We start from the raw sequence: 26,200 nt of genomic DNA on the forward strand, positions 1-26,200 counted from the left end.
TGCTCACAAACACCCTCTGGGGGTCGGGATTGGGGAGGGACGCGGGGCCCAACCCCTCTCCCCCTTAGGTGTGTTCTCTCCCCCCAAGTCCCACCTCTTCCAGGGCCACAGCCCCACTCTGCAGCTCAGGCTTCTCTGGCGCACATGCGTGAGCACACTCACTCCTCTCCTCCACCAAGCCTGCAGTCCAGCTGGGGCCGCGAGTCAGGTTCTTTCCCAGAAGGGAGTGCGAGGATGGACATATCTACTGGGGTGCCTACGACTGTAGGTGCGAGCCATCTGCATCTGTCACCAGTACCGGCCAGCCTTGCCCACACCTGCAGCAAGTGGCCCTGCAGTCAGGAGAGCCTGCCATAGGCACATCTCTGTTCCGATCTCCCCAGGGGACCCTGGGGCAGCATCCCAGGGCCTCGGTCTCCCCCTCCCTTGCCCCTGCCCCAGCAGAGGGAAACCATGAGGTAAGAGGGTCTCTCGGGCCCTTCTAGCACTTTCCTCCTGTGAAGCTCAGGCTGTGTCAGCCTTTGCAGCCTTCCTGCCCCAAGACCTGCTCCCCAGGGACCAGCACCAGCCTCACAGATCACGGAGCAGCAGCTGAGAGCTAAACCTCGTTTCTCAAGCCTCCGGAACGCAGCTGGGTTTCTTGTTTTAAAGCCGTGATCAGTTTGTTTCCCAGTGTGCTTTGGCTCTGGCTGTGGTTGCTTCCCTGTCCTCTCAGCAGGAGGAAGCCAGTGTGGGCATTGACATGTGCTTCTGAGAGTTCCTTTGCCTCTGATGTTTCTCTGATGCCACACGACCCTCACAGCCCCTCTCAGAGGTAGGTAGGCAAAGGGCAGTGATTATACCCATTTTCCAGATGGAGAAATAGGCTAAACGAGCTACTCTCACTGCTCATTTCAACCCTTTGCCCATATATCCTGTGGGAAGTAGAGATTGCTAAAGACATGTAGGAGACCCTGCAAAGGAAGGTGCTGTCTGGTGCTAGCTTGCCGGTGGGATACCAAGGCTATTGACAAAGTGCATTCCCCTTAGAGCCCACCATCATAGGGTGCAGTGCCCAACCCTAGCACTTGCCCCCCCTCCTGAAGCAGACCTATTACAGAGTGAGCCTGGGGACTTACCCTGATTTGTCACACCCCTGAAGTATCTGAGTGGCTGGATGTGTGTTGGGGGGGAGGTCTGCTGGGGGTTCTTGAGTGGTGAACCAGAATCACTGGGAGGCCAGCTCCTCACTGAGCGGGCAAAGGCTTCTGTAGGCTTGGGTTAGGGTGTTGGGGACCGTGGTTGGGCCTCGTCCCTGAGGACACCTGTCTAGCACGCCCTCAAGCCCCATCCAGGCTTAGCAGCTCTTTTCCTGGGGTCTGGTCAGGGTAGCTTTGAGAGAACACGGACAGCAGGAAACAGTGTTGGCAAATCTGTTTAGTGGCTGTTACCAGGAACAGTAATTTCGTGCAGCCTCTTGTCCTCTGTTGTGGTAAATAACAGATAATGACATTTCCAGGCAGTGGTGTGGCCCTCACCTCTCCGGCAAGCTGCCACACTTCGGAGGGCCTGCGATTCTTCATCACTCTCCAATGGCCTCTGTTTTTCCCTTCACGACATTTCCCTCCTGGCTGTTTGCTGTTCGCTGACCTTAACTCAAGGTGGATTTAGCTGGTTCTCTGTTCCCCCACTGTGAGGAGCATAGGGTGCCTCTCCTGCTGAGAGGAGAGCAGGGAATGCACTCTCCTCCCAGAGCTCCCGTTAGCCCGGGCTTCCAAACCAAGAAAGAACCAGGCCCTTCTCAGAGACAGCTTGGGGACTCTGTAAGGTCCCTTCCAAACCCTTTCCTCACCTTTGTCATCCTACCTTCTGTGGGAGGCGTATCTTGACAGATGGAGAAGCTGAGACCAGGAGGCCTTCCCGAGACCCCTCCTGTCTGGGAACCACACTTGCCTTGCTGAGCTTCCAGGTGTAGCCAGGAGTGTGGCTTGGGCCCTCCGGGGAGAGGGGCCTGAGTTCCCGGAGCCCCTGCAGAGCCTCCCCACCCAGCTCCTGACTGCCTGCAGTGCAGACTCATTCCTTTTCCAGCTCATTCTCTGCTCAGGTGTGATTGGTGTGCTGTTCCCTACGGCCTACACCATCAAGTCTCACTGTGCCCACATGGTACCCATGGCCTCCTGTCCATTCCCTGGGCACATGCTGGGGACGTCAGCAGCAAAAATGAAACACCTGGGCTGGGGGGCCTGAGGCTGGGGCCCGACTCCACCCTGCCTAGACCGGTCACTGCTCTCCTTGGCGCTCTGTTCGGGCTCATCAGCAGGGCCCCTCCTTGACCATTAGTGCTGCTGCTCCTGGAATGTTCTGAAGCCCTAGGGTGTTTGTCTAGTCTGCTGTGTTTTTCAAGTTTAGGGAAAAATAAAAATCAGTTCCAACAGGGTATTTTTTAGCTCCAAGAATGTTTACTGTGTCCCAGGCACTGGAGGGAGAGGGTATTTTCATATTAACTGACCTTTTGAGCGTAATGATAATCCTGTGAACTCAGAGAAGGCAGTGCTGACCCCGAGGACAGGTGGGGGTCCCGAGGTGTTGGAATGTCCCGTGCCGAGGTGGTGGGCGCAGGAATGGGGGATTGATGGGGTCGCCTGACTTGAACCAGGCGGACCCTAGTCTCATGACTTAGCTTCTCACAGACCTTGGTCTCCTGATTGGCTTCTCACAGACCCTGACCAGCCACCCCCAGTCTCCCCAACCCTCCCGTTTCCCAACCTTGTTCTTTGGCCAAGCAACTTGAGGTCGTTGGAGAGTTGGCAGTCTTGTCCAGCTTTGGGCCCCATGGTTGTGCTCCAGGTCCCCTTCCGCCTCCTCCAGGTACTGGCCCCTGTGACAGCCCCTTGCCCTTCTGTGCTTTCCCTCTCCACCAGCTCCATCCCTAAGAATCCAAGTGTTCAAGTCCCCTTCAGACTAAGCAAACATTTATTGAGCACCTTGGGCACCATCCAGGCTTCTAGAGCTCCCTCAGGGAACGAGGTGGTCAAAGCTTTGGACTTCCCAGAGCACCTTCCAGGGGTGGTGAAATCAACATGGAAAGTTCCCTGATCTGCAGCCAAGTTCCCCAGCTTTAGTCCTCCCTCTTTGTCTGTTGCTTGGCCTTCCTCCCCAGCCCTGGTCCCATGTACCAGCTACCACAGGCAGCTATTCCAAGGGAGTCCACTCACACTGCAGGCAGTAGCATGTCCAAAGCCTGACCTTCTTCCCGCCCTGTTTACTTCACCACCATACAACCTGTTGTCCACGCTAGCAGCCCAGAATGACCTGGCATCCTTCCTTTGCCTCACCTCCCTTACCCAACCGGGAGCTGGAATTCCATAGGCATTTAGGAATGTTCTGGAAAAAGAACCTTTGCTGAGAATGTGGAGGACAGATCGGCCAGGAACGTGACTGAATCACTCAGCTAAAGTATTTTTTCTGAAACCCAGATCTGATCTGTCCCTCCTGTCCTCAAAACCTGTGGCATCCCCGCCTTGCTTATCGCTTGGCCCCTCCCTCCTTCCCTGGCTGACTTCATGCCAGGGACCTGCTAAAGTTGGGCATTTGAATGCAAGCGATGTCCTTTTTCTCCAAGGAGTCATCCATAATCTTAGAGGGGGCACAGTCCCAGGAGAGACCATTTCAGTATGATGCAGTCAACACTCTAGAAATGTCTACTCATTGTGGAAGTGCACACGAGGGAGTAACTAGTACTTCGCCGGGGGGGGGGGTAGTGGTAAATCAAGGAGGGAGCCTTGGAAGAGGAGACATTCGCTTTGTGCCTGAAGGACGTTTGCTAGGCATGAAGCAAGCCTGGGAAAAAGCTTGGAAGCATGGAAGTACCTAGAGTGTCGGGAGCAGACAGTGGGGTGTGGATGGGGGGGCCGGGCTGGGATCCTCAAGTGTGGGTGTGTATGTTTTCTTCTCTCTCTGCTCCTCACCTGGGAGCCTTGCTGGGCTTGCAGCCTGCTCCAGAACCTGGGGTTAGCAGCCTTCAGAGGTGTTTACTGAATGTTCTGGGCCTGCATGAGCTCTGGCCTGCAGCTAAGGTTGCTGCCCACCAACTTCTAGGGAGAGGGATGGTGGAGGCTTAACAGAGCCTCTTGCCTTGCGTCTTCCTGTAGAGATTTCAAGTCTTCCAAACATGGGGCTGTAAGGTCAGTGTCTTTGGGGTCACAGACCCTGGAGCTGCAGAGTTTGTGCACTAGGGTCTGTTGGGCAGACCTGGCCAAAGGCTCCTTGCATGGCCAGCACTGAGACCACAGTGAGTGTCCCCCATCCAAGGTGTGGCTTTGTGGTGGACCCTGAGGGGCCAGGCTTACTTGGAGCTGAGTGCTGAGAGAGTGCTGAGAGGGGCAGGGCATTTTCAAGATGCTGGATTGTGAGGACTTAAAAAAAAAAAGAAAAAAAGATCCAGTCTTTTCTTCAGCTGTGATTCCAAGAACCAAGGTTCCTGTAACAGAACCCAAGCCAAATTTCTACCAGGTGGCAGGTGGCTCTTCCAGTGAGAAATTATCTGTGAGAGGCCTAGGCTTCTGAAAAGCAGAGGTTGATGGCTGCAGCCCTGGCTGGGCTGAGGGAGGCCAGAGCTGGCTCTGGGACTTTCGGTTCCTTGTGTTCACATTCCTGGCACAGCCAATGTCTGTCTGTTCATTTCCTGGGCCCTAGAAGCATCCTTCTTAACAAATGGGGGGTTGTAGAGGGCCATGGGCAAGAGGCAAGATCAGGACCGGGATCCCAGTTCAGCTTTCCACTTCCCTTGTGTGACCCCAGACAAGTTACTGAATCTGTCTGCCCCGTTCCTGTCATCGTTAAATGAATAATCCGTGTGAAACCCCCATGCTGTGCCCAGCACATGGTATGCATTATATAAGCTCTTGATTTTATTATTACGGACCTGCCCCCCCCCACTCTGCCACTTCCTTGTAACACGAACTTGATCAAGCCACCCCACTTCTCTGGGCTTCCAATCCCTCATCCATGACATTCAGATCATAAAACCACCCTCGCAGGGCTGTTGCGAATGTAAACGAGATTGAATATGATGATGATAATGTGTGTTGAACGCTGAGCATGGTGCCGGGCTCAATAAATGGTGGCTATTATCATTATTATGAGTTGTAATTCTAAGTAACCATGCAGCAGGGAGCAAGATGGATGGAAGCTGGCTCCCTCCGCCACCTGGGCCTTTGCCTGCCCTCCCTCCTGACAGAGTAGAGCTGGAGAGCGACAGGCCACTGTGTGACATGGTGGGGCACACCATGGAGACCACTGGTCCCAGCCTCGTCCCCCAGGGACTCTGGTGGAGCCCGCTGGACCTGCGGCTAGGAGTCTGGGGGACAAGATGGCCTCAGCCATTGCTCAGGCACCGTCCATTCCAGGAACCCAGGCTGGCAAGCCAGGTGCAAAAGCAAGGAGTTCTTCCCCTGGGCTGGAAGGAGCTAATCCAGGCTCAAGGATTCCAGTTCAGGACTTGTCAGAGCCAAGCCAGAGGAGCAGCAGGCTGCCTTCAGAGCTTCTGGAAAGTTTGAAGGTGGAACCCATTGACTGCTATATTCTTTCTCCCTTGGCCCATTGGCTCAGTGACAAGCAAGCCCTGAGGTGCACACCAGGCCCAGGAGGTTTTAGGAGGGTTGTGTTCAGGGATTTGATAGAACCGTTCTCAGAGGAGTGGCAAGTTCTTTGGCATGTTGATTCCCATTTGTCTGGAAGAGAGGCAAAAACCAGACACAGTCTCTGGCCTGAGAGGTGATGCTGAGGAGAAGTAGGACCAGGAAGAGTTAGTGGGGTTGTGTGGGGAGGGGGTGGTATCCACCCCCGCTCCCCGTCCCAGTCAGCCTGGCAGCTTCATCTTGCCCAAAGTAGCCTATGACCCTGTCAGATGCACACAGTGGGGCATGAGCACAGAGATGATCCAAAGTCACATCCAATTACAATTTCTTATCATCTGCTTGTGAATGTTAAAAAACCCAGACTTTCGTCAACTTCCCTCTCCACTCGGGGCTCGGTGCTCACTGGCTGGAGTGAGGTGTTTTGGAAGCTAGTCCTGAAATCTATGGTGCTTCTTTTCCATTGGGAGAGGCGTCTGGGGGCTGGGCGGGCGGTGGGGGGGGCTGATGGGCGGATGTCAGCGGCTCATCTGGTGGGGGTGGGCCTGCTGCAATCTGGCCATGCAGCCTCCCAGAAGTCTGGGTGAAGAGGGGAACTTGGCCCTGCATGGCCATGCACCGGCCACCTGCACCCAGGATGGAGAGAACTGGTGTGTCCCTAGGCCCAGCATTACGGTGGGAAGCACAGAGAGAGTTGACTTCCTTCTGAAATTCTCCGGTTGCCTCCTGGCTAGTGTCTCAGATGGAGCAGCAGATGGCTGGCGTTCTCGAGGCTGCGCGTCTTTGGGCCCCAGTGACTTGGTACTTACAGGCAATCAGGGCTGAGGTCAGCGTGCCCGTCGCCCCACTGGCCCTGGGTGAATGGGAAGGAGGCAGTGCCCGGCTGTGTCCTCTCCCACTTGAGGCATGACCTTGTCTACAGTTCCGGAGCGGGGCTGGCTCTGCCATCACTTGGAGGTGTGGGGGGTGGTTGGATTGGTATCTGTCTGGGCAGCTGCTTGGAGCTCAAATACCATGGGGTTCCCAGCCCCGCTGTCCATGGCCAAGTTCCTTAATCTCAAGCCTCAGATCCCTCATATGTAAAAGCGGGACAGTAATACCCACCTTCTAAGTTATTATGAAAATTGATAAAGTTCTACATAAAACACCTAATTTGGTGCCTGCTGTCGCATAAGTGCACCATGGACTATATAAATATTTATAATATGTACATGGGTATCTCAACTATGTGAAGTCACCTGGCAGCAGGTTCCTGATATAGAAACTAGGTTCCTGATACAGAAACTGGGAGATAAGTCCATCCGCAGCGCCTGCACTCCTGGCCCACGGGGGCTGGTGAAGCCCCTCCAAACCTGGCTCATGTCTCCAGGCTTGAGCAGGGCTGAGCCTCTGATCTGGGGGTCAGGGACTCAGTGACATCATCTGGGAGAGGCTGAGGGACAAGGCTGACGATCTACATTCAAGCTACAGTCAACCAAAAAGTCCTTTCTCCTACCTATTTGTGCATGTGCTTTCGGCTTCTTGAATCCATCCTGACCCACAAAAATCCAGATCTGGCAAAAAATGAACTTGGGGTGAGTGATTTCCCAGAGCATTCCTTTAAATAGGAATTCTGCTTATCCGTTGGAAATAGATTTTGACCTAGCATGATGGGATTTACGTTTGGGTTACTAACCTTCCATATATTTTTCTGTGCATATACTGACTTCTAAATAGATACAGGCACTTATGCATATTTATATGCGGCAGAGTATCACATTCTGCATACTGTTTATAACGTGCTCTTTAAATTTAATTTATTGTGAGTGTTGCTCCATTTCAGTACAAATACAGCTTTGCTGGGATTGTTTCCACTTTTTTTGGTTTCTGTCATCAGCATTTTTACTGCTGCATAGCTTTCCCTGAAATGCGATCGAATGGTTCCTTGTGGAGAATTCGATCTCTGGCCCTGAGAGCACATCCTGTGGTGGGAGGGGCATGCTTGCTCCTCCCACTGCTTCCTGCAGGTGCTGCCCACATTCGGGGGGGGGGCGGCCCTGTGTCCCCTCACTCCCCGGGAGTGGGACAGCCGCTCCGTGAGTATCACAGCGGCGTGGGTCCTCACAAGGGTGTCTCACCTACAGATTACCCTGAGTCACCCTCAGATGATCGGAACTCCCCAGGAAGTCCTTTTCTAGATGAGTGTTGCCAGTTCATAAACTCCTCTGTTCGGAGGGACACCGAGCCACTGAGGACAAGGGGTCATGCCTTGTTCATCCCCTTCCTTCCTAGAACAGAGCCTTGTGTCAGGTATCAGATGTTTGCTGAAGCACCAGATATTCTCAAGTGAACCATCTTCAATATTCATGTCTACTGCCCAGCGTACATGTCCCGGCCTCGTTGCAGGAACCATTTGAGCGCATTTCCATCTCTCTCTGCTTGACTGAGCATCACGCACGAGGCTTTCTAAGGGACGACTGAGGGTGCTGTGAGGCCCTCAGGAGGTGTCGAGGGCCATGTAGCTGTGTCCCGCTAGCTAAATGCTCTCCGACCCCTGGTCCTATGAGGCCTCGGGGTCTGCATGCCCAATGGTGGCATTCCTGCCTGCTGTGGGCCCTGCGCCCCCTCCCTTCTCCTAACCAGCAGCAGCTTGGGAAGCTCCACAGACCGTGGGTTCTCCCTGAAATGGGTTGGGGCGCTCACAGTGAGGAGGCAAAGGCCTGGCCTGGGAATAAAATGCTTCAGATCCGGAGCAAGTGGCCTCTCAGACCTTTTGTACTTCTGCTCCCATGGCGTGGTGTGGGAAGGTGAAAGTGTTGGGTTGCAGGGCGGTGGTTTGAGGAGTAGAGAGGTGACCCAAGTGGCCTGGATGATGATGATGTCCAAGAGGGCACCTGATGGGACCATGGAATGAGTCTGCACACACAGGTGGCCTGCGGGATATACCCCTGGGCACGCAGGAGCGGTCACGGGGAGGCAGGGAACACATCCCTCCTCTCCCCCATGCCCCCACATCCTTTACAAAGGACCCTCAGTGTCATTTCCTCTGGGAGTGGGCCAGCCTGGCTGGATTCCTGCCCCATGCCCTGAGGCAGAGGCCCACCTGGCCAGCCATCCTGCCACTGCAGACACTCTGTCCCCTGTCCGGGCTCTCCTGCTGCCCTTCTGGTGAGCACCATGTGGTGTGGGTGGGAGTGCACCCTGGCCTGTGCTGCAGACTGTTTCCTGTCTCTGGGGGTCTCAGCTCCCCAGCAGTTCGGCATGTTCTACGAAGGGCTATGTCTTGGCTTTTCTCAATGATAATACTAAACGTATCCCCTGTTTATTTGTTCATGCATTCCACAAGTATTCATTGTGCTGGTCACCGGAACCAGGAAAGTGAACAGAAATAGACATGGCCTCTGACAGCCTAGTAGAGGCAATGATAGTCACCACACCTGAGGGTAAAAATCTTGACCTGACAGTGGAGGAAAACAGGAAAGAGACTGTTACAGAAGCTCCACTGAAGTACGAAGTCCGGGAAGGCTTCCTTGAAGAAGTGGTGCTTTTTGCTGAGGTCTGAAGGATGCATAGGTTAACAGTGAGAGAGCATGACCAAGTATATCCCAGACAGAGGGAGCAGCACTTGCAAAGGTCCTGTGGTGGAAGAAGCAAGTGAAGACCAGGGCCTGAAGGCAAGCCCACATGGCTAGGTCTCAGAGCCTGGAGAGCAAGGTGGTAAAGCCGGGGAGAAGGGTGTGAACTGAGGCAGATGAGGAGGTTCCAACCCAGGCAGGCATGGCACACCATGTAAGAGCAGGTGGCCTCCATCCAGAGAACAACAGGAAGTCTCTGGAGGTTTTTAAGCTGGCAGGGACAGGAGAAATGACATGATTAGATTTGCATCTTGAAAAGATCACTCCTGCTGCTATGCCGGAAGCAACTGGAGGCTGGCCAAAGTGGGGGTGAGGAGATGTGCTGGGAGGCCACGGTATAGGCAGGGGCACTGGAGATGGCTGCAGTGTGGACTGGGGCGGTGTGGGGGGCGGGCCACGATGAAGGGGAAGTGACTATACCAAGGGAGATGTAGAGTTCTCAGCGATGGATTATTTGGTGGGAATGAGGGAGGGAGAGGACCGAGGACATTTCCAGGTTTGGGCCTGTGTGACTGATGGGTGCTGGCATCCTTCGCTGAGACAGGTGTGCGGGGAAGAACCGTGGTTGTTGCTGCTCTTTACCACATAGTACGCTAAGCACTTTCATGAATCATCTCCTCGCTCCTCCCAACAGTGGGAGTCTGCCAGTTACCACCGTTTTACGGGCAAAGAAGTGCGGCTCAGAAACAAGTCCAAGTTTGCATCTATATGGCGGATTGTACTTTCCTGCCCAAAGCCTGTGTCCTGCGGCCTGAGCCACCCGCTCTGAGCTGCAATACATTTTTGCAAAAGGGACGCGGAGGGAAAGAAGAGCGAGCACATGCACGCTGAAGGCCGGGAGCTTTGTTGATTCTACTCCAAGGCTGACCCAGGAGCTAGACTTGTACTGTTTAACGCCCACATGGTTGCAGCTGCAGGAAGTGACAGAGAGCCACGGCCGGGCCTGCAAGCTGGAGCTCTCTCCCCCTGGGCAGTTCCACTCCGTGGAAACCCATCTCAGGCAGGAAGTAAGGGACCACCCCAGACCCCTCCCCCCGACACTGCCCCTGACATAATGGTGCAGTGTTTCCTTTGCACCGAGTTGATATCATGGCTGCCTTGTCCTCTCTGTCCTGGGCTTTTTAAAATGCCACCTGCCTAATTTTCTTCATTGGAACCTTGGAGCAAAGACCAAACCCATAAGGAGAAAAGGCTCATTATTCTCTTATTGATCCAAGATTTAATAGAGCAGCCATTGTGTATTATTTGAACTGGAGCATGTTATCTTTTTGCTGGCCCGAATTCCCCAGCCAGAGACGATGCAGACCCATGAAGATGGCAAAGGTGGCGAGAACTGGGGTTCTCCTCCAGTGATAGCTGTTAGCTTGAAAGCAGGTTTGTGCGTGGGCTGGGGCAGCACCCCACAAGGATAAGAGGCAGAGGGCACACTGGGGACATGCAACCCATCCCTCTTTCTGAGAATTGACCAACAGCCTTTGTCGCAGCTCTTGGAGGGCGGCTGGTCCATGCCACTCCTGTCCCCAGGCTGGGCGGTCTGTGTCCCACGGTCTGCGGGGAGAAGACAGCACGGCCATTCGGCGCTCTCCCCCAGTTTCTTGCAGTGCCTCCAGCAGCGCAGATGTTCATTCCACCAGATATTTATCGAGGGAATGTGTGTGCCCACCCTCCCAGCGTCACTTCCAAGTGTTCGCTCCTGGAACCCGTGTCCTGCAGCTGGGGAGCAGTGTGGCTGCTCCCCCACCCCCAACAGAGCCTTGACCCAGGGTCATCCTGCGGTGCCTTCTCTGCCTCGTCAAGAGGCATCAGCCACACGCCTGGGGACATGAATCAGCTCCCTGGAGAGCCCTGGGCACCTGCTGGGCACCTGAGCTGGGGAGGGAGTTATCCAGTTTCCTGGGTTCTGGAAGAAGGGAGCCTCCTAAATCCTGACTGTCCCCCACTTGCTGGGGGGCCTTGGGCAGTCATAAACACTTCTGAACCTCAATTTTCTCATCCTCATAATGGAGAGCATGACCCTCCCCTCGTTCATACTTTGTCACCAGGGCCCTAGTGCGTGGCCCCTGCCATTGTCCAGTAAATGGGAGTAACTGGCCCTCTCTCCTCTTGTTATTCCTCACACGTTCATCTCACTGGGAGGGGCAGAGTGAACGTAGACGACAGCTGTCATCCTACCTGCTCAGCAGTAGGAAAATCTCGCCACGCTGGGAGGGCCTCACTTACTCTCACACGTGCCATTCATGTGGGTTGGTGGGAAACAGCAAGGAAACCAGCCAACTGGCTTCTGGGTTTCCTTCCTCTCTCTTTACCCCCAACAAGAAAGGCCCATGTTGTGCTTTTCCGAGGCCCATCTTGTGGGCTTATGGGGGCCCCTGTCCTTGGGGTAGAACGGTTGCTGGGAAGGGTAGGGAGAGTCCCCAGACCAGGTCATGAGAGGCAGCTCGGGCCTTCTGGGAGACAGGCCGCTGGCCCCAGTGATGCTCTGCCCCAGCCTGTCACACAGCCCAAGCCCCGGCCTGGTATGAAAGTCCTCCGAGGGACCACAGTTGCTCAGAGGGAGAACAGCAGAGTAGTGAGCACCCCAGATAACACTCGCTGACCCCTTCCCAGATGGACTGCACCTCCAGAGACCCCCAGCTCAGGGCCTTCACAGGAGCTGCCCAGGGGCCCCGGCTGTGACTGGAATGGACTTTCTGCCGGCCCAGACCGACGAAAGCTTGAAGCAGGTTGCATTTTATTTGGAGAAATGGATGTGGCATTTCTCATACCTGAGTGTTGAATGGTAGCAAATGTCTCACCACCCCCCCACCCCCCCCCCCCCATGTATCCAAGCTTTCCTTCTGCCGAGAGCTGGCTCCTGCCTCCCGCGGTGCTGGGCTCATCCGCCTGATCGGGCAGTGACGACATGCTCTGGGAAGCCAAGTGGGTGACATTTCCCTCTCTGAGGAGAGTGTGCTCCTTGCTCAGTTGGCAGCCTGCAGAAAAGGCCAAGCTACAGATCTCACCTTCCCCGGGTGGCGGAGAGAGCCCCCAGCCTGGCAGGGACAGGGCTGCTTCCATGGGGGTAGGAAGATGGGTTGGCAGGTGGGGCAGCTCTCTGAGGAGGACACACGGCCGGCCGGCCGCTGAGTCATACTGTGCCTGGGTTAGCTGGAAACAGGTCCCAGCCCCACAAAGTCCCCCTCTCCCTCCCTGCGAATTTCATCTGGCCTTGCCCAACCCCGCTTGCTGCTTGCTGCTGTGTGTTTCAGAGAAGCGAGACGTGGATGCAGAAGTCATGAACTTCAGCAACACTGTTAAAGGAAAAACACTAAGGAAACTAGGTCCGGGCTACTTACACGTCTGGAGAAAATTATATAATGGCTCTAGAGTCAGACCTGAGGCTATCTAACTCACCTGCTGCGTGAACTTGGGCAAATTTTCCAAGTACTCTGACCCCTGGGTTTCTTGCCTATAAAACGGGCCTCCTACTTACATAACAGGGTTCCTGGAATCATCCCGTGGGCAATGTGGCATAAACCTGCCACCGGTGTTTCTCCCCAGATCATCCTCTTACCTTGTCAGGCACACACGTGAGGTGTTTGTGTGGTTGTATACAAATGTGTGTGTTCGTTGTTGAACAGTATCATTTGCTGCCCTTGTTACCAGGTAGCGACATAATCTGCTAAGTCAAGGCCACATTGTATTCCGTTCTGCTGGCCTGGATCTTCCCCTGGTATCAGGGGTTTGGGTGGCTTCCAGCTCTTTACTGTGGAAAATGATAAGCCATGAATATCAGCCAGCTTCCTTTTTTATGGGACCCTAACAGAATGCAGTGGGGGCGTGGTGGGGAATTTATGTCGTGGCGATCCATGGATGGGTACCCCTGTCGTGCCCTAAAGCCAGCTATGGGTTTTAGGTGATCTGTGCCCTTTGAGTTATGTACCCTGCTGGTCTGAGTCTCACACCATCCCCTTGGAAGATGCCAGTGGGTTCCTTGCATCAGTTTGAGTTTCTCAGCCCCTCAACCAAGGAGGAAGTAGATGAAGTGCTTACATTCCTCTGTCCTCTCTCTTGTAGAAAGTCTGCACGAAATGTGGGATCGAGGCCTCCCCTGGCCAGAAGAGGCCTCTTTGGCTGTGTAAGATCTGCAGCGAGCAGAGAGAGGTAGGATGCCCAGGGCAACAGGTGGGGGTGGGCTGGGGTGGGTCCAAGCACACTTGCAGTTGGGGAAATCCATGGTTGGTTGCTGGGAGGGCCTTCTCTAGAGGCCAGGTGGGACCACTGAGGATGGCCAGGAAGAAGGGTGGGGAGGGTTAGCCTGTCTGCTTGCCTGTTCCGCGTGCAGAGGGGGTAGGGAGCCCTGGTTCTGCTGTGCCTGGGCCCCCTGGTTTTGGTGGGAAGTCATTTGCACCGAGCACAGGTGCGTATAGCATTTTGGGCAAGGCTCTTATTACAGTAACAGCAATGGCTATCCTAGGCTGTTAACTATGCACCCGGCACTGCACCAAGTTCTTTATATAGATAGATTCCTTCCATTCTGACACCACCCCACGGGCGGTTGCTATGATTATCCCCTTTTACTGGTGGAGCAATGGAGACACAAGTAACTTACAGGCACACTAGTTGGTGGGAGAACTGGAAACCCAACATAGCTGTGGTCTGCTGTGATGATACCACCCCAGAGTCCCTTCTGGTACGTTTCCATACTTCTAGTTCTGACCCCATTTGAGGAGAAGAAATCAAGGCTCAGTGAGTTCTCTGAGGCAATCACAGGTGGGGGGCTCAAACTGTGTCTCTTAACCCCAAACCCTAGGGCTCCCTCTACTGTACCAGGGTCGGGGCTGAAACGGAGGATGTCAGCACGAAGCTTCTCTCCGTGGAGGGTCACGGGGCAGGGATCTGCTAACAGAATGAGCTGGGCACATTGCAGCATACCCCCGGTTTTCCGGGTGCGGGTTTATTTTTTTACTTACCTTGCTTGGCAACTGATATGGGCTTTTAATTGGAGGATCCATAAAAGGTCTTCAGTTGTGGGAAATTTTCAGCTGTGCTGTCCTTGAATATTGCTCTCCTGCTAACGCGTGTATCCTCTCCTGGAAATCCCCTTGGATCCATTGCTGAACCTCAATCCATCCTCCAGGGGCTCTGAACTGCTCTTTCTTGTTTCTTCCTTTAATCTTTCTGGATACTTTCTGGGGAGAGTCGTTAGTACCGGGTAGTCTTTAGTTCATTAAACCTTGGGACCGTCTCCCAACTGTTGGTTTTGTCCTTTGTCTTTCTTAGCGTCAGCTTTCCTCAGGTGTCTTGGAATTTGGGTCTGTATGCTCAGCTTGAGTGGGAGTCAGTCTGTCTCCCTGCCCCACCACCTCCAGCCATATCTCCTGCCGAGGGGTCCTGCGTTTCCTCCACACAGGGCCTGGGTCCCCCCTCGCCCCACCCCCACCCCCAAGGGCAAAGCCTTGTGTCTTGGGTTAGTGATTGTCCACAGTGACAATGGGGATTATGCCCAGAGTAGATCATCACTGGCTTGGGCAGGGCGGACATCTGTGCTCTTTTCAGCCTCCTTCCCCAGGTGGGAAATCCCTTCACCAGCTCCCACTTTCAGTGGCTCCGGTTCTGGTGCTCCACCTCCCAGGTGGCACTTTTAGTCCCCGTGGCCTGCTAGGCTAAGCTCCCAGCTGCCTCCCTCCACCTGCTTTTGGACTCAGAGCTCAGTAGGCTGTGCCTTCAGCCCCTCAAAATAGTAACTGTTTGGAGTCTCCGATCCATTGAGATAGGTATAGAGAATATATCTTATTTTTAAAGCACAGATAAGTTTTCTTGTTTTTAGAATATTCTCATCGGTCCCTGCTGTGTTTTTGGAACAAGGAAGGTCCTCAGAGTATGAACTATGATTCTGTCTTGCCTGGAGGTCCCTGATTTCTCATCCATTGCAGGGTGAAAGCACCAGAGGTGCTGTGGGAATCGAGCAAGGTCATTAAAGTGTACAAAAGGCACATAAATGTCTGTCTTGAACAGGAACTTCGTAATATCAGAGGCCTCCCTCTCACCCAGCCAGAAATCCCCACTTTGAACCTGAGGTCTTTCTGGTCTTCAGGGTTCCCTTTTTAGAGGCAGGGATATCCACTGCCGCAAGAGAGGAAATTCCTTCAAAGAGTATCTTGTGGCAGACACTTAGCAGGATGAAATGACAGTCACCCCCCAGCTGTGGGAGGACAGAGAGGAAGGAGCTGCCAGGGAAGAGGAGGTGGAGGATGAACTCAGCAAATGTAATGATTTAGTGGAGCAGTCAGGAGGCAGCTGCCCCTGGCCAGCACCCCCTCAGGTCACCCTTACGCTACCACCCCCCCAACCGTCCTGAGCTGCCTTGTGCAGGCCCACCACCGGCCCCTCCTAATCTCCAGAGCCCAGAAAAGTCCAAAATAGCTTAGGATGAATTTTCTTATCTCTTCTAAGGCAAAGAATATGAGGCTGTGCAGTGTGCTATCAGTTTGTCCTTGAACTTCTGGAGGCCAATACAACTTAGCAAGATCAGGAGTGCTCCTCCGTTCCCTCTCTGTGGTACCTGGCATACCGCAGCCAGTTAGGAGGTGTGGCTGGGCCGCAACAGACAGTATGCAGGTCTTGGAGGCTGTGTACCCGTGGAGGCTGTATCCAGGGGCTGCTTTGGGGGTGGGAGAGTGACAGGGTAATTGGTTTCCTCATGCCTTTTTGTCTTAGAAAAAATTATCTAATCACAACAAAGAGATAGTTAAATAGAAAGCATTTAAAATGTCATTTTAAGTGCCACTTAGAGCTGTTTCTGAGCCTGTGATAAAAACGTGGAGTTCTGTCCTGTGGCAGAAGCCACGTCCTGATGGGAGAACCTGAGTTTTCTGGTGGAGACTCATATTTTTGTGTCTAGACGCTCAGATCTGCCTCTCCTTTTGACATGTCCCTCCTTGTCCTCTCTGGCTGTAATTGTCCAGATTTTTTTCCTGGGTGCTGGTTAAAGGTCCCGGGTGCTTTCAGGTTGGTGTTGCTGCCTGCTCTGTGTACTTCAGCCCCACCAATGTGAACTTCAGCTCCAATTTAATGCGCTTATCCATATGAGCATCCAACATGTATTTACCGAGCATCTTCTATGTGCTAGGCAAAGTAGCTCCTCTCGTGGGAGAGGGAGACCACCGACATCATAAATCCTGCCATGTCACAGATGGTGACAAGGTGCTCAGGGTAAAGGGGGGAGGGTGCTGGGAATGTGGCAGGTAGCTGCTGTGTTTTATATGGTGGTCAGGGAAGGGTTCATGGATGAGATGGCATTTGAGCACACTATGTTGTTCTGTGATTGGAAAGTATTCCAAGTGGAGGGTATAGTGAGTGCAAAGGCCCTGAGGCAGGGAGTCCTTGGTAGGCTTGAGGAACAGCAAGGAAGCCAGTGTGACTGGAAGAGGAGGTCAGAGATGTGGCAGGGAGTCAGAGCACGTTGGTCCTTGTAGGCCGGTGTAAGGACTTTGGCTTTTGCTCTGAGTGGAAGGGGCAGTACTTGGATGGTCTTGAACATAGTAGAGACATGACCTGAATCCCCTACCTCTTTTTTTATTTTTTTAAGATTTTATTTATTTATTTGACAGATCACAAGTAGGCAGAGAGGCAGGCAGAGAGAGAGATTGGAGGAAGCAGGCTCCCCGTGGAGCAGAGAGCCCAATGTGGGAATCGATCCCAGGACCCTGAGATCATGACCTGAGCCAAAGGCAGAGGTTTAACCCACTGAGCCACCCAGGTGCCCCTCCCCTACCTCTTTTTAAAGGATACTCTGGCTATTGTTTTGAGAATAAATGGTCTATTATAATGTCAAAGTCAGTATGACGGTATTTCAGCTCTCCTAGTTAATATTATCCTAGATATTTAAATTCTTAGCTGTTGCTACTCCTTGAAATTTTCATTTCTTATTTTTATTTTTTTTAGATTTAAAAAAATTTATTTATTTGAAAAAGATTGTGTGAGCAAGAGCACAAGCAATGGGGAGGGGCAGAAGGAGAGGGAGAAGCAGGCTCCCCACTGAGCAGGAAGCCCGATGGGGGGCTCAATCCCAGGACTCTGAGATCATGACCTGAGCAGAAGGCAGACGCTTAACTGATGGAGCCACCCAGGTGCCCCTGTTGTTTTTATTTATTTATTTTTTTAAGATTTTATTTATTTTTTTGACAGAGATCACAAGCAGGGAGAGAGAGAGAGAGAGAGAGGGAAGCAGGCTTCCCACCGAGCAGAGAGAGCCCAATGCGGAGCTCAATCCCAGGACCCCGAGATCATGACCCACCCAACCACTGAGCCACCCAGGCACCCCTGTTGTTTTTATTTTTAAGTAATCTGTATGCCCAACGTGGGGCTCAAACCCACAACCTCAAGATCAAGAGTCACATGCTCCACCAACTGAAACAGCCAGGCGCCCTAAAGTTTTCATTTTTTTTAACATTACATACTTTACTCTTTTCTGATTATGAAGTTAATGTGGATTATTGACATTTACAGTATATCAAAAAGCATAAAGAAATACACTCCCCCTCCCCCAGAATGGAAAATCTTAGGATCCAGAGACAATCACTGCTAACAAACATCTTGGCATGTTTACTTCCGGTCTTTCTTCTGCCTTATTTCTTTATATTATTGAACCTATGTTTTAAAATTAACATTGTAGGGGTGCCTGGGTGGCTCAGTGGGTTAAAGCCTCTGCCTTCAGCTCAGGTCATGATCCCAGGGTCCTGGGATCAAGCCCCACATCGGGCTCTCTGCTCCGCAGACAGCCTGCTTCCTCCACTCTCTCTCTCTGCCTGCTTCTCTGCCTGCTTGTGATCTCTGTCTTTCAAATAAATAAATAAAATTTTTAAAAAAATTAACATTGTATCATAAGTAGTTTTCAGCACAGTCATTAACTCTTTGAAAACATTCTGCATATGGCTACATTTGGTTATTTAGGATATCTAAGTTATTTCCTTTTTTTCCTCCCTTATTAAGAACCACAGTATATATCTGTACATAACTTCTTGCCTGCATTTAAAATTATATCCTCAGAATGGATTCTTGGAAGAGAAAAATAAATAGCAGCATTTATATTCCCTCTTTTCTTTTTTTTTTTTTTTAAGATTTATTTATTTATTTGACAGAGAGAGATCACAAGTAGGCAGAGAGGCAGGCAGAGAGAGAGAGAGGGAAGCAGGCTCCCTGCTGAGCAGAGAGCCGGATGCGGGACTCGATTCCAGGACCCCCAGATCATGACCTGAGCCAAAGGCAGCGGCCCAACCCACTGAGCCACCCAGGCACCCTTCCTCTTTTCTTATAGACCTTTATGTTACTACTTTTGATTTATTCCATAATTAGCTGGCATATAATTTTGTGTAGTCATAAATAAGGTCTCATGCATGGTATGTCTTTTTCTATTTAGTAATAACCCTTGCTTTTATTTTTTAATTTTTTGAAAGGATTTATTTATTTACTTATTTGAGAGATGGAGAGTAGGGATGGGGTGGAGGGAAGGGAGACAAAGAATTCCAAGCAGACTCACCACTGAACACAGAGCCCAGCATGGGGCTCGACCTCACAACCCTGAGATCATGACCTGAGCCAAATCAAGAGTAGGCTGCTTAACTGACTGAGTCACGCAGATGCCTCACTAGCTCTTGCCTTTATACAAAAAAGACACGTGACTGTTGGTAGAATTGATAATCTTTCTCACTCTGAATTCTGTGGCTTTTGTCCCTTGTCCGCCAACCACATGTGGAAAGAATCACCATGAGGGAGAGTCAGCAAATGCAACAAGTAGGACTGGTATCCAGAGAATGGGAGAAAATAAAGAAACTAGAAATATAAATACATTTTTAAAATTAGTGACATAAAAGAGATAAGAGAAGGAAGAGAAACCACATCAAACAAACAGGACCTTTGAGAAAGGAATCACCAAATTTGAAAAATAAACCAAGTGAAATTCCCTTCCAAGAATTTCAAATGGTTCATTTGAAAAAAAATGAACCATTTTCATTTCTAAAAAATGAAAAATGTGGGGTGCTTGGGTGGCTCAGTTGGTTAAGCAACTGCTTTCAGCTCAGGTCATGGTCCTGGAGTCCCAGGATCCAGTTCCGCATCGGGCTCCCTGCTCAGTAGGAAATCTGTCTCTCCTTCCCTCCTTATGCTCTCTCTCTCTCATTCTCTCTCTCTCTCTCAAATAAATAAAATCTTTAAGAAGTAAATAAAAATGAAAAATTTTATTAATAAATTTTAAAACTCAATTGAACTTAATTTGGTAGTTTTCTAGAACAATAATTTAATGTCATTCCCATTAACAGCTACATAGGCTTCCTTATCATTTGCCTTTTTTTTTATTATTATTTCTTTATTTATTTGACAGACAGAGATCACAAGTAGGCAGAGAGGGAGGTAGGCAGAGAGAGGGAAGCAGGCTGCTCACTGAGCAGGGAGCCTGATGTGGGGCTCGATCCCAGGACCCTGAGATCATGACCTGAGCCAAAGGCAGAGGCTTAACCCACTGAGCCATCCAGGCAGCCCCATATCATTTGCTTCGTATCAATTGTTTTTTATTTTTGATCCCTGGTTGTCACTCCCAACAGCCTGGAGTCCCAAGGCCCTATTTCTGCTCTACCAACTGTCATGAATATGATGTCTTTATGTTTTTGTGACCACACAATACAGTTTTTACCCAATTAGCCTTTTTTCAACTTGCTGCTACATAAGCATTGGATCTCCCCACTCCCCTCCCCCACTCCCATCTCCATTCCCTCCTTGAACAGGCACACTCTGTAGTCACTTTTCTGATTTCCTTGTTGGCAATTTAATAAACTTGGACATGTGTTCGAGATTTAAAGAACCAGAAAGAGGGGGCACGGCTGGCACCTGGGAGTTGCAGTTGATTCTTGGTTTCATCTCAGGTCAGGATCTCAGGGTCTTGAGGTCAAATCCCGCGTCAGGCTCAGCACCAAGTTGGCTCGGTTCTCTCTCTCTCTCTGTCTCTCCCCTCCACTCTTCTCTTTCTCTAAAATAAATAAATAAATGGAAGGGAAGGAGGAAGGCAAGGAAGGGAGGGGCGGAAGGAGGGAAGGACGGACAGACAGACCCGAAGGGAACGTGAAGTGGCCCTCAGTAGACTGGTTAAATGGCACTTCAGGCACGGCTGTAGAACCCCAAAGAGGACCTTGGGAGCCAGAGGATCGTTTCGAGCGTGCAGCTGAGCCTCCAAGTAGATGAAGCCCGTGAAGGCAAAACTGAGAAAAAGAGAAGGCGGGATGACAGGATCCAATGCACAACAGAAAGTAGTTTTCACGGCAAGCACAGACACGGGGGAGAAGTCTGAAGCCAGACTTTGCTTTTATTCCTCTCTAAATAACCTGGAGGTGTTACTTATATGTATATATTGGGAAATGAAAAATTTTGTCTGGATATGCCTGGGTCATTTTCATTGATTGTGGTCTAGAAAAGATAGACTGGGATCTTGGACTCCAGAAAGTGTTTCAACTATGTTTTTGCTTGTTGCTTCGTTCTCAACCATTCTTGTTTCTTCTTGGGGGCACTTTTAATTTGAAGGGTGCATTTCCATTCTCTGTCTTCTGTATCCATGGTCTTCTACCAGATCATTTTCAATTCCCCCGTTCTGACTTTGGAGGTCTGTGTTTGTCTTGGTGCACACGCGTCCGTCCACCTTCAGACGCTGTGAGTGCTGCAGACTCGGGATTTACCTGAGACAGCACATGCACGGCTAGCAAACCCTGTCCTTTGTCAGGGATTTCACTCCCCCCAAGGCGCACCATGGCTCTCCTGTGACCTGGCCTTCTGGCCATTGGGTCTAGGGGGGATGGAGAAATCTGCAGGCCTAGTTTGTCCTTCCTGCCTATCCCTGCTCTCCCACTGTTGAGCCTTAAAGAAGCACACCTTCCCAGATGCAGCTCACTGTGCCAGTGCCTTCCCACACCTGGTTCTTTTCTGGGAGTCTCTCTCCCATCAATGAATACAGGGTTGGGGGAGGGAGACAGCTCCTCCACAGCACCAGAAACCCACAGACATGCCGGGAAGGCTTTGGACCCTTGCCCCCCACCATCCCTGCTAGGTGGACCAGTGATGTGCTTCCCATCTGGCCCACTCTGTCGTCTGATGGGGGACCAGCTGTATGTAGGTTGACCGTCAGATTCCTCCTTGGCTGGTGTCCTTCTGCCCTTTCTTCACATGCTTTCCTGAATGTGTCAGTGGGCTTCTAAGCACATGACGTTGCAAGGCGGAAATCATTTCATTTCTTGTTTAGCCTTTAATCCCAATTCATTTAAAAAAAAAAAATGAGTGACTCACTCAGAGTTCTACTGTAATCCATGGAAAAGTTAATTAGACTCTAAATTCCCCAGGATTCTAGAAACCATTCCGCTAGCCTCTTTTCAGAGGCTATAGCTTTGGAGTAAGGCTTTGAGAATGCAGGCAGTCTGCAAGGGGGCTGAGCTAGGAAGGGGAGAAGACCAATTTGTAAGCAATTGAAAGCTGATTAATACAATTAGAGCGTTTGCTTTGCCTTTGCAGTTTCACTCTGCATCCTGATTATAACTCAGTGGAGTCCAGGCCACACCAACACTTACTCCGGTTCCTGCAGCGCTCTGCATATAAAAGGGACTCAGGAAATGTTTCCCAATTGAAAGAGACGTTTGCAAAAAAAGGAAAGAGGGTTCCCTGTTCAGATCACTTCAGAACCTTTTCCCAGCAGGGTGCTTTTGATTTCCCAAAGTCTCATCACAGCTAGCCTTGGCTGGGGTCCCACCTGGATGCCCGTTGGCACTGAGTCTGTATTCTCAACTCCTGGCCCCTCTCTCCTGTTTGTTGATTGACTGGAAAGGTGTTTTTGAAGTAGGAAAGTGGCTTCCCATGGTGGTCTTTAAATCATCTCTAAATTGGGGTACCTGAGTGGCTCAGATGGTTAAGCATCTGCCTTCGGCTCATATCAGGATCCCAGGGTCCGGGGATTGAGCCCCTTATACAGCCCCACATTGGGCTCCCAGCTCAGTGGGGAGTCTGTGTCTCCCTCTCCCCTGCTTGTGCTATCTCTGTGTCTCTCTCTAATAAATAAATAAAATCTTTTTAAAAAAATCATCTCTAAATTGCCTAGCCTAACCAGTATAGCCCAGATAAGCACCTGGGAGAGGGTCCACCTTGGCACAGGCCTGTGGGAGGCCAGGAGAAGCAGGGGCTCCCCTCACTGCCAGCCAGTGCCAGTGGGAGGCAGCCGCGCCTGCTGAGCCCAGCACCCCCATGGCACCTGCTTCCCAGGCCAGCAGCCTGCGCTCCCTGCAAAACTGCCATCTGCTTCCCCACGCTGCTTCTCTCCCGGTCCTGCTGTTGCTTGCAGTTTGGATTTTTGCTGCAAACAGCTTTGCCAGAGGGCCCCCTCCAGAGACCCATGGGTGTGCTCAGGAGTGGGTGGCTGGCACTCGAGGAGGCAGGCGGGTGGCTGCTTGAGGGCCCCACCATCTGTGTCTGGCTCTGGGCTGCTGTCACAGCATCCCAGGGGGACCCGGATGGTCATACTTCCTCGGTGTGTTGGTCGCCTCCCACACTCCGTGGCTGTGCCAGGCAGACCGTTGGTGCAGGCTCCTGGCCTCCCACAAACATGGAAGTGGCAGAAGAAGTAGGATCCTGGGGTCAACTAGCCCCGCCTTCCTCCTGTGGGGAAAGGGCAGAGTCATCTCCCGCCCTCTTCCCCACCCCTTATTTGAGGTTCCTGCCCGCACCTGTATCTGTGCACTGCAGAGAGGACTTTATCACTACTGTGCTCTTGGCCACTGGCCCCATTGTCCTGCTGGTGCACTCCAGAGGAATCCAGTCCAGCACTGAGTATGGACATTAACTGGGCTCCCACTGTGGTCCAGACAGTGAATATCTAGCTTCAGCCTCTCAGCAGCCCAGTGAGGTACTCATTATTGTCCTTGTGGGAAAGATGCTGGAACTGAGGCTTAGAGAAAGGAGGTCACTTGCCCAAAGACACCAGGTGGTAATTGATAGGACCTGGAGTTAGAGCAGGAGTGTCTGCCTCCAGAGCTTCTAACAACTCAACTTCCTGTTCTTCCGTTTGTTCATTTGTTCATTCACTCATCATGGAGGACTCACTATGTGCCAGGTACTATTTTAGGCCCTTGGAACATAGCAGTGAACAAAACAGCCAAATACCTGTACCTGGAGTTTACATCCTAGCAGGGGCTGGGGGAGAAGAGAGAGAACAGACAATGAACGTAACTGAACTAATCGATAAACAATTATATAGGCTGTCAGATTCTGAATGGGAAAAAAAAAAGAGGAACAGGGGCACCTGGGTGACTCAGTGGGTTAAGCCGCTGCCTTTGGCTCAGGTCATGATCTCAGGGTCCTGGGATCGAGTCCTGCATTGGGCTCTCTGCTCAGCAGGGAGCCTGCTTCCTCCTCTCTCTCTCTGCCTGCCTCTCTGCCTACTTGTGATCTCTGTCTGTCAAATAAATAAATAAAATCTTTAAAAAAAAAAAAAAAAAGAGGAACAGAGCCAAGGATCAGGAGTGGTGGGGGCGGGATGGGGAGGGCGTCACCACCTAATTAGGATAGCTGATATTGAAAAAGCAGGAATTTGGGGTGCCTGGGTGGCTTCATTGGTTAAGCGTCTGCCTTCATCTCAGGTCATGATCCCGGGGCTCTGGGATCGAGCCCCAAATCAGGCTCCTTGTTCATCGGGGAGCCTGCTTCTCCCTCTCCCTCTGCTGCTTCTCTCCTTGCTTGTGCCTTCTCTCACTCTATCAAATGAATACATAAAATCCTAAAAAAAAAAAAACAACAAAAAACAGAAAATAGTACGTGTTGGTGAGGATGTGGAGAGATTGGCCCCTCGCACACTGCTGGGGGGAATGTGGACTGGAGCCTTTGTGGACAAGCAGCATCTCAGCAGATTAGTGACCTACCAGTTTTCCTTCTGGGCGTATCCCCTAAAGAACCGAAAGCAGGGATTCCAACAGACATCGTCCACTAATGTTCATTGCCACATTATTCACATCAGCCTGCAGGTGGAAACAGCCCAGGTGTCGTCTATTGATGAATGGATGGACAACATGTTATGTGTATTGATTATTGTTCATAGTACCGAGTCTTAAAAAGGAATGGAATTCTGACACACGCTACAACATGGAAGAACCTGGAGGACATTATGCTAAGGGAAATAAGCTAGACACAGAAGGACCAATATTGTAGGACCCCATGTATGTGGGCTCCTTAGAGTAGTCACACTCATAAAAGGTAGAATTGTGGTTGCCAGGGGCTGGGGCTTGGGGGAAGGAGGAAGTACTCTTTCATGGGCCAGAGTTTCAGATGAAACTGATAAAGGTCTGGAGACGAATGGGATTGGTAGTAACGTAGTCATGTGAGTGTACTTAATAGCCCTGGACTGTGTAGCTAAAAATGGGCAGAATGGTAAGATTTATATAATATATATTTTAACCACAGTTTTAAAAAAGTGGGGAGAGGGGCACCTGGGTGGCTCCCTTGGTTAAGCATCTGCCTTCAGCTCAGGTCATGATCTCAGGACTCTGGGATTAAGCCCTACATTGGGCTCCCTGCTCAGCGAGGAGTCTGCTTCTCCCTCTGCTGCTTCCCCTGCTTGTGCTCTCTGGCTCGGTCTCTCTCAAATAAATAACTAAATAAAATCTTAAAAAAATAAAAATGTAAAAAGGGGGAAGGGTGGAGACTGACCAGGATGGACCTCTCTGAGAAGGTAAGATGTGAGCAAAGACCTAAAGAAGGTAGAGCAGGGAGGCCAGGGGCTCTGGGGGAGGAACTGTCCAGGATGGGGACACGCTGTGCCGACGTGTTCACAGAGCAGCATGGAGCTGGTGAGATAACCCCCCTTCCAAAGTCAAAGTCCTGAGTTCCACTCCGGGGGTGGGGGAGGAAGGGGGCTTGACAGGAGGTGGGGGGGCCTTTGACCGTAGGAAGTAGGGAGATGGGTTGGCGTGGCCGGCTACGAAGCCTTACCAGGAGCATGGCCCATAGCTCCTAACGCTTGGCTCTGTCACATCGTGGGTGCCCCCCACTTACTCAGCCACCTCATGGTGCTCAGTGGTCTGTGGGCTTAGGAACTTTGTGATCTGTGTGACTAGCCTCATCTATAGCGTAACATGGTACAGTCCAGCTTCACTGTCACTGTGGGTATGTGGGTATCGTGACACCACAACCCAGCTCTGCTCCATGCCCCTGTTATTAGGCCTCTATGACCTGGTTTTCTTGGCTTCTTTGCTATGATATCATCATGTATGTGTCCCTGGGAGGTGGGCGAAAAGCTAGGGAGAAAGAATATAATTTGGTTGTTTTCCTGCATTAATTTGAATAAAAATTTGGATCATCAGATTTTCCTGCCCGTTTTTCAGATGCCAAATGACATTGGCTGGCACGATTCTGCCCCTCCCCCAGCCAGCTGTCTTGCAGATGGAGACTAGGGAGTAGAGTGTGACTCCATCCTTCAGGAAGTATTTATTAAGCTCCTAGGTGGTGCCCAGCCCCGGAAAAACACATCCATCCCCTCTTCTAACGAAATAACTCAAGTCACATGACCTGCCACAGTGCCAGAAGATCCCTCTGTCAAAAAACAAAGCAGAAAACAATTGGCCTTTGTTGGGATCCTCCTCTGGGCCAGGCATGGGGGTTTGTATCCCCACTTTTCAGCCAAATGGAAGCTCTGGGACCTCAAGTGACAAGTCCAAGGTGACACAGGAAGGACACAAATAGCTAGCATTTGAACCTGGCTGTCTCACAGGCTCTTGCAACTAGACCAGCTTTTTGCTCCTGATTTTCTACCAGACCAGTGACCACTGCTCTCAAGAATAGGCCCTCAGCCCCCCTATTCCAGGACAGCTCCAGGGCTGGAGGGAGACAGGATGGATGAATAGAGGTGGTCCTCAACCTCTCTCCGCTTCATTGCCAAAGTAGTCATTCCCTCTGCCCCTCGGGGGACTCCTGGAT

The 26,200-nt window shown here is 51.4% G+C and overlaps 1 protein-coding gene and 1 long non-coding RNA gene across 5 annotated transcripts in view; one reads left to right on the plus strand and one right to left on the minus strand.

Annotated features, from left to right (window-relative positions):
- The window catches only part of RPH3AL (rabphilin 3A like (without C2 domains)), a 141,454-nt gene that overhangs the window by 70,781 nt on the left and 44,473 nt on the right, over window positions 1-26,200 (plus strand). For all 4 annotated transcript variants that reach the window (XR_006603796.1, XR_001178558.2, XR_001178556.2 and 1 more), the window contains one exon: window positions 13,286-13,372. Coding sequence is in view for 1 of the 4 variants with exons in the window: in XM_004746892.3 (XP_004746949.2) it covers window positions 13,286-13,372 (87 nt within the window). In the remaining 3 variants the exon portion in view is untranslated. The remainder of the gene's footprint in view (window positions 1-13,285; window positions 13,373-26,200) is intronic.
- On the minus strand, window positions 11,954-14,692 carry LOC106005305. Its single transcript, XR_001178559.2, has 3 exons — window positions 14,182-14,692; window positions 12,783-12,974; window positions 11,954-12,201 (listed from the first exon to the last, which is right to left on the minus strand). It is a non-coding gene; the product is annotated as an uncharacterized LOC106005305 (long non-coding RNA).

The sequence above is a fragment of the Mustela putorius genome, unplaced genomic scaffold, assembly GCF_011764305.1.
Source record: "Mustela putorius furo isolate JIRA1106 unplaced genomic scaffold, ASM1176430v1.1 tig00003962_pilon_pilon_pilon, whole genome shotgun sequence".
Classification (NCBI taxonomy): Eukaryota; Metazoa; Chordata; class Mammalia; order Carnivora; family Mustelidae; genus Mustela; species Mustela putorius.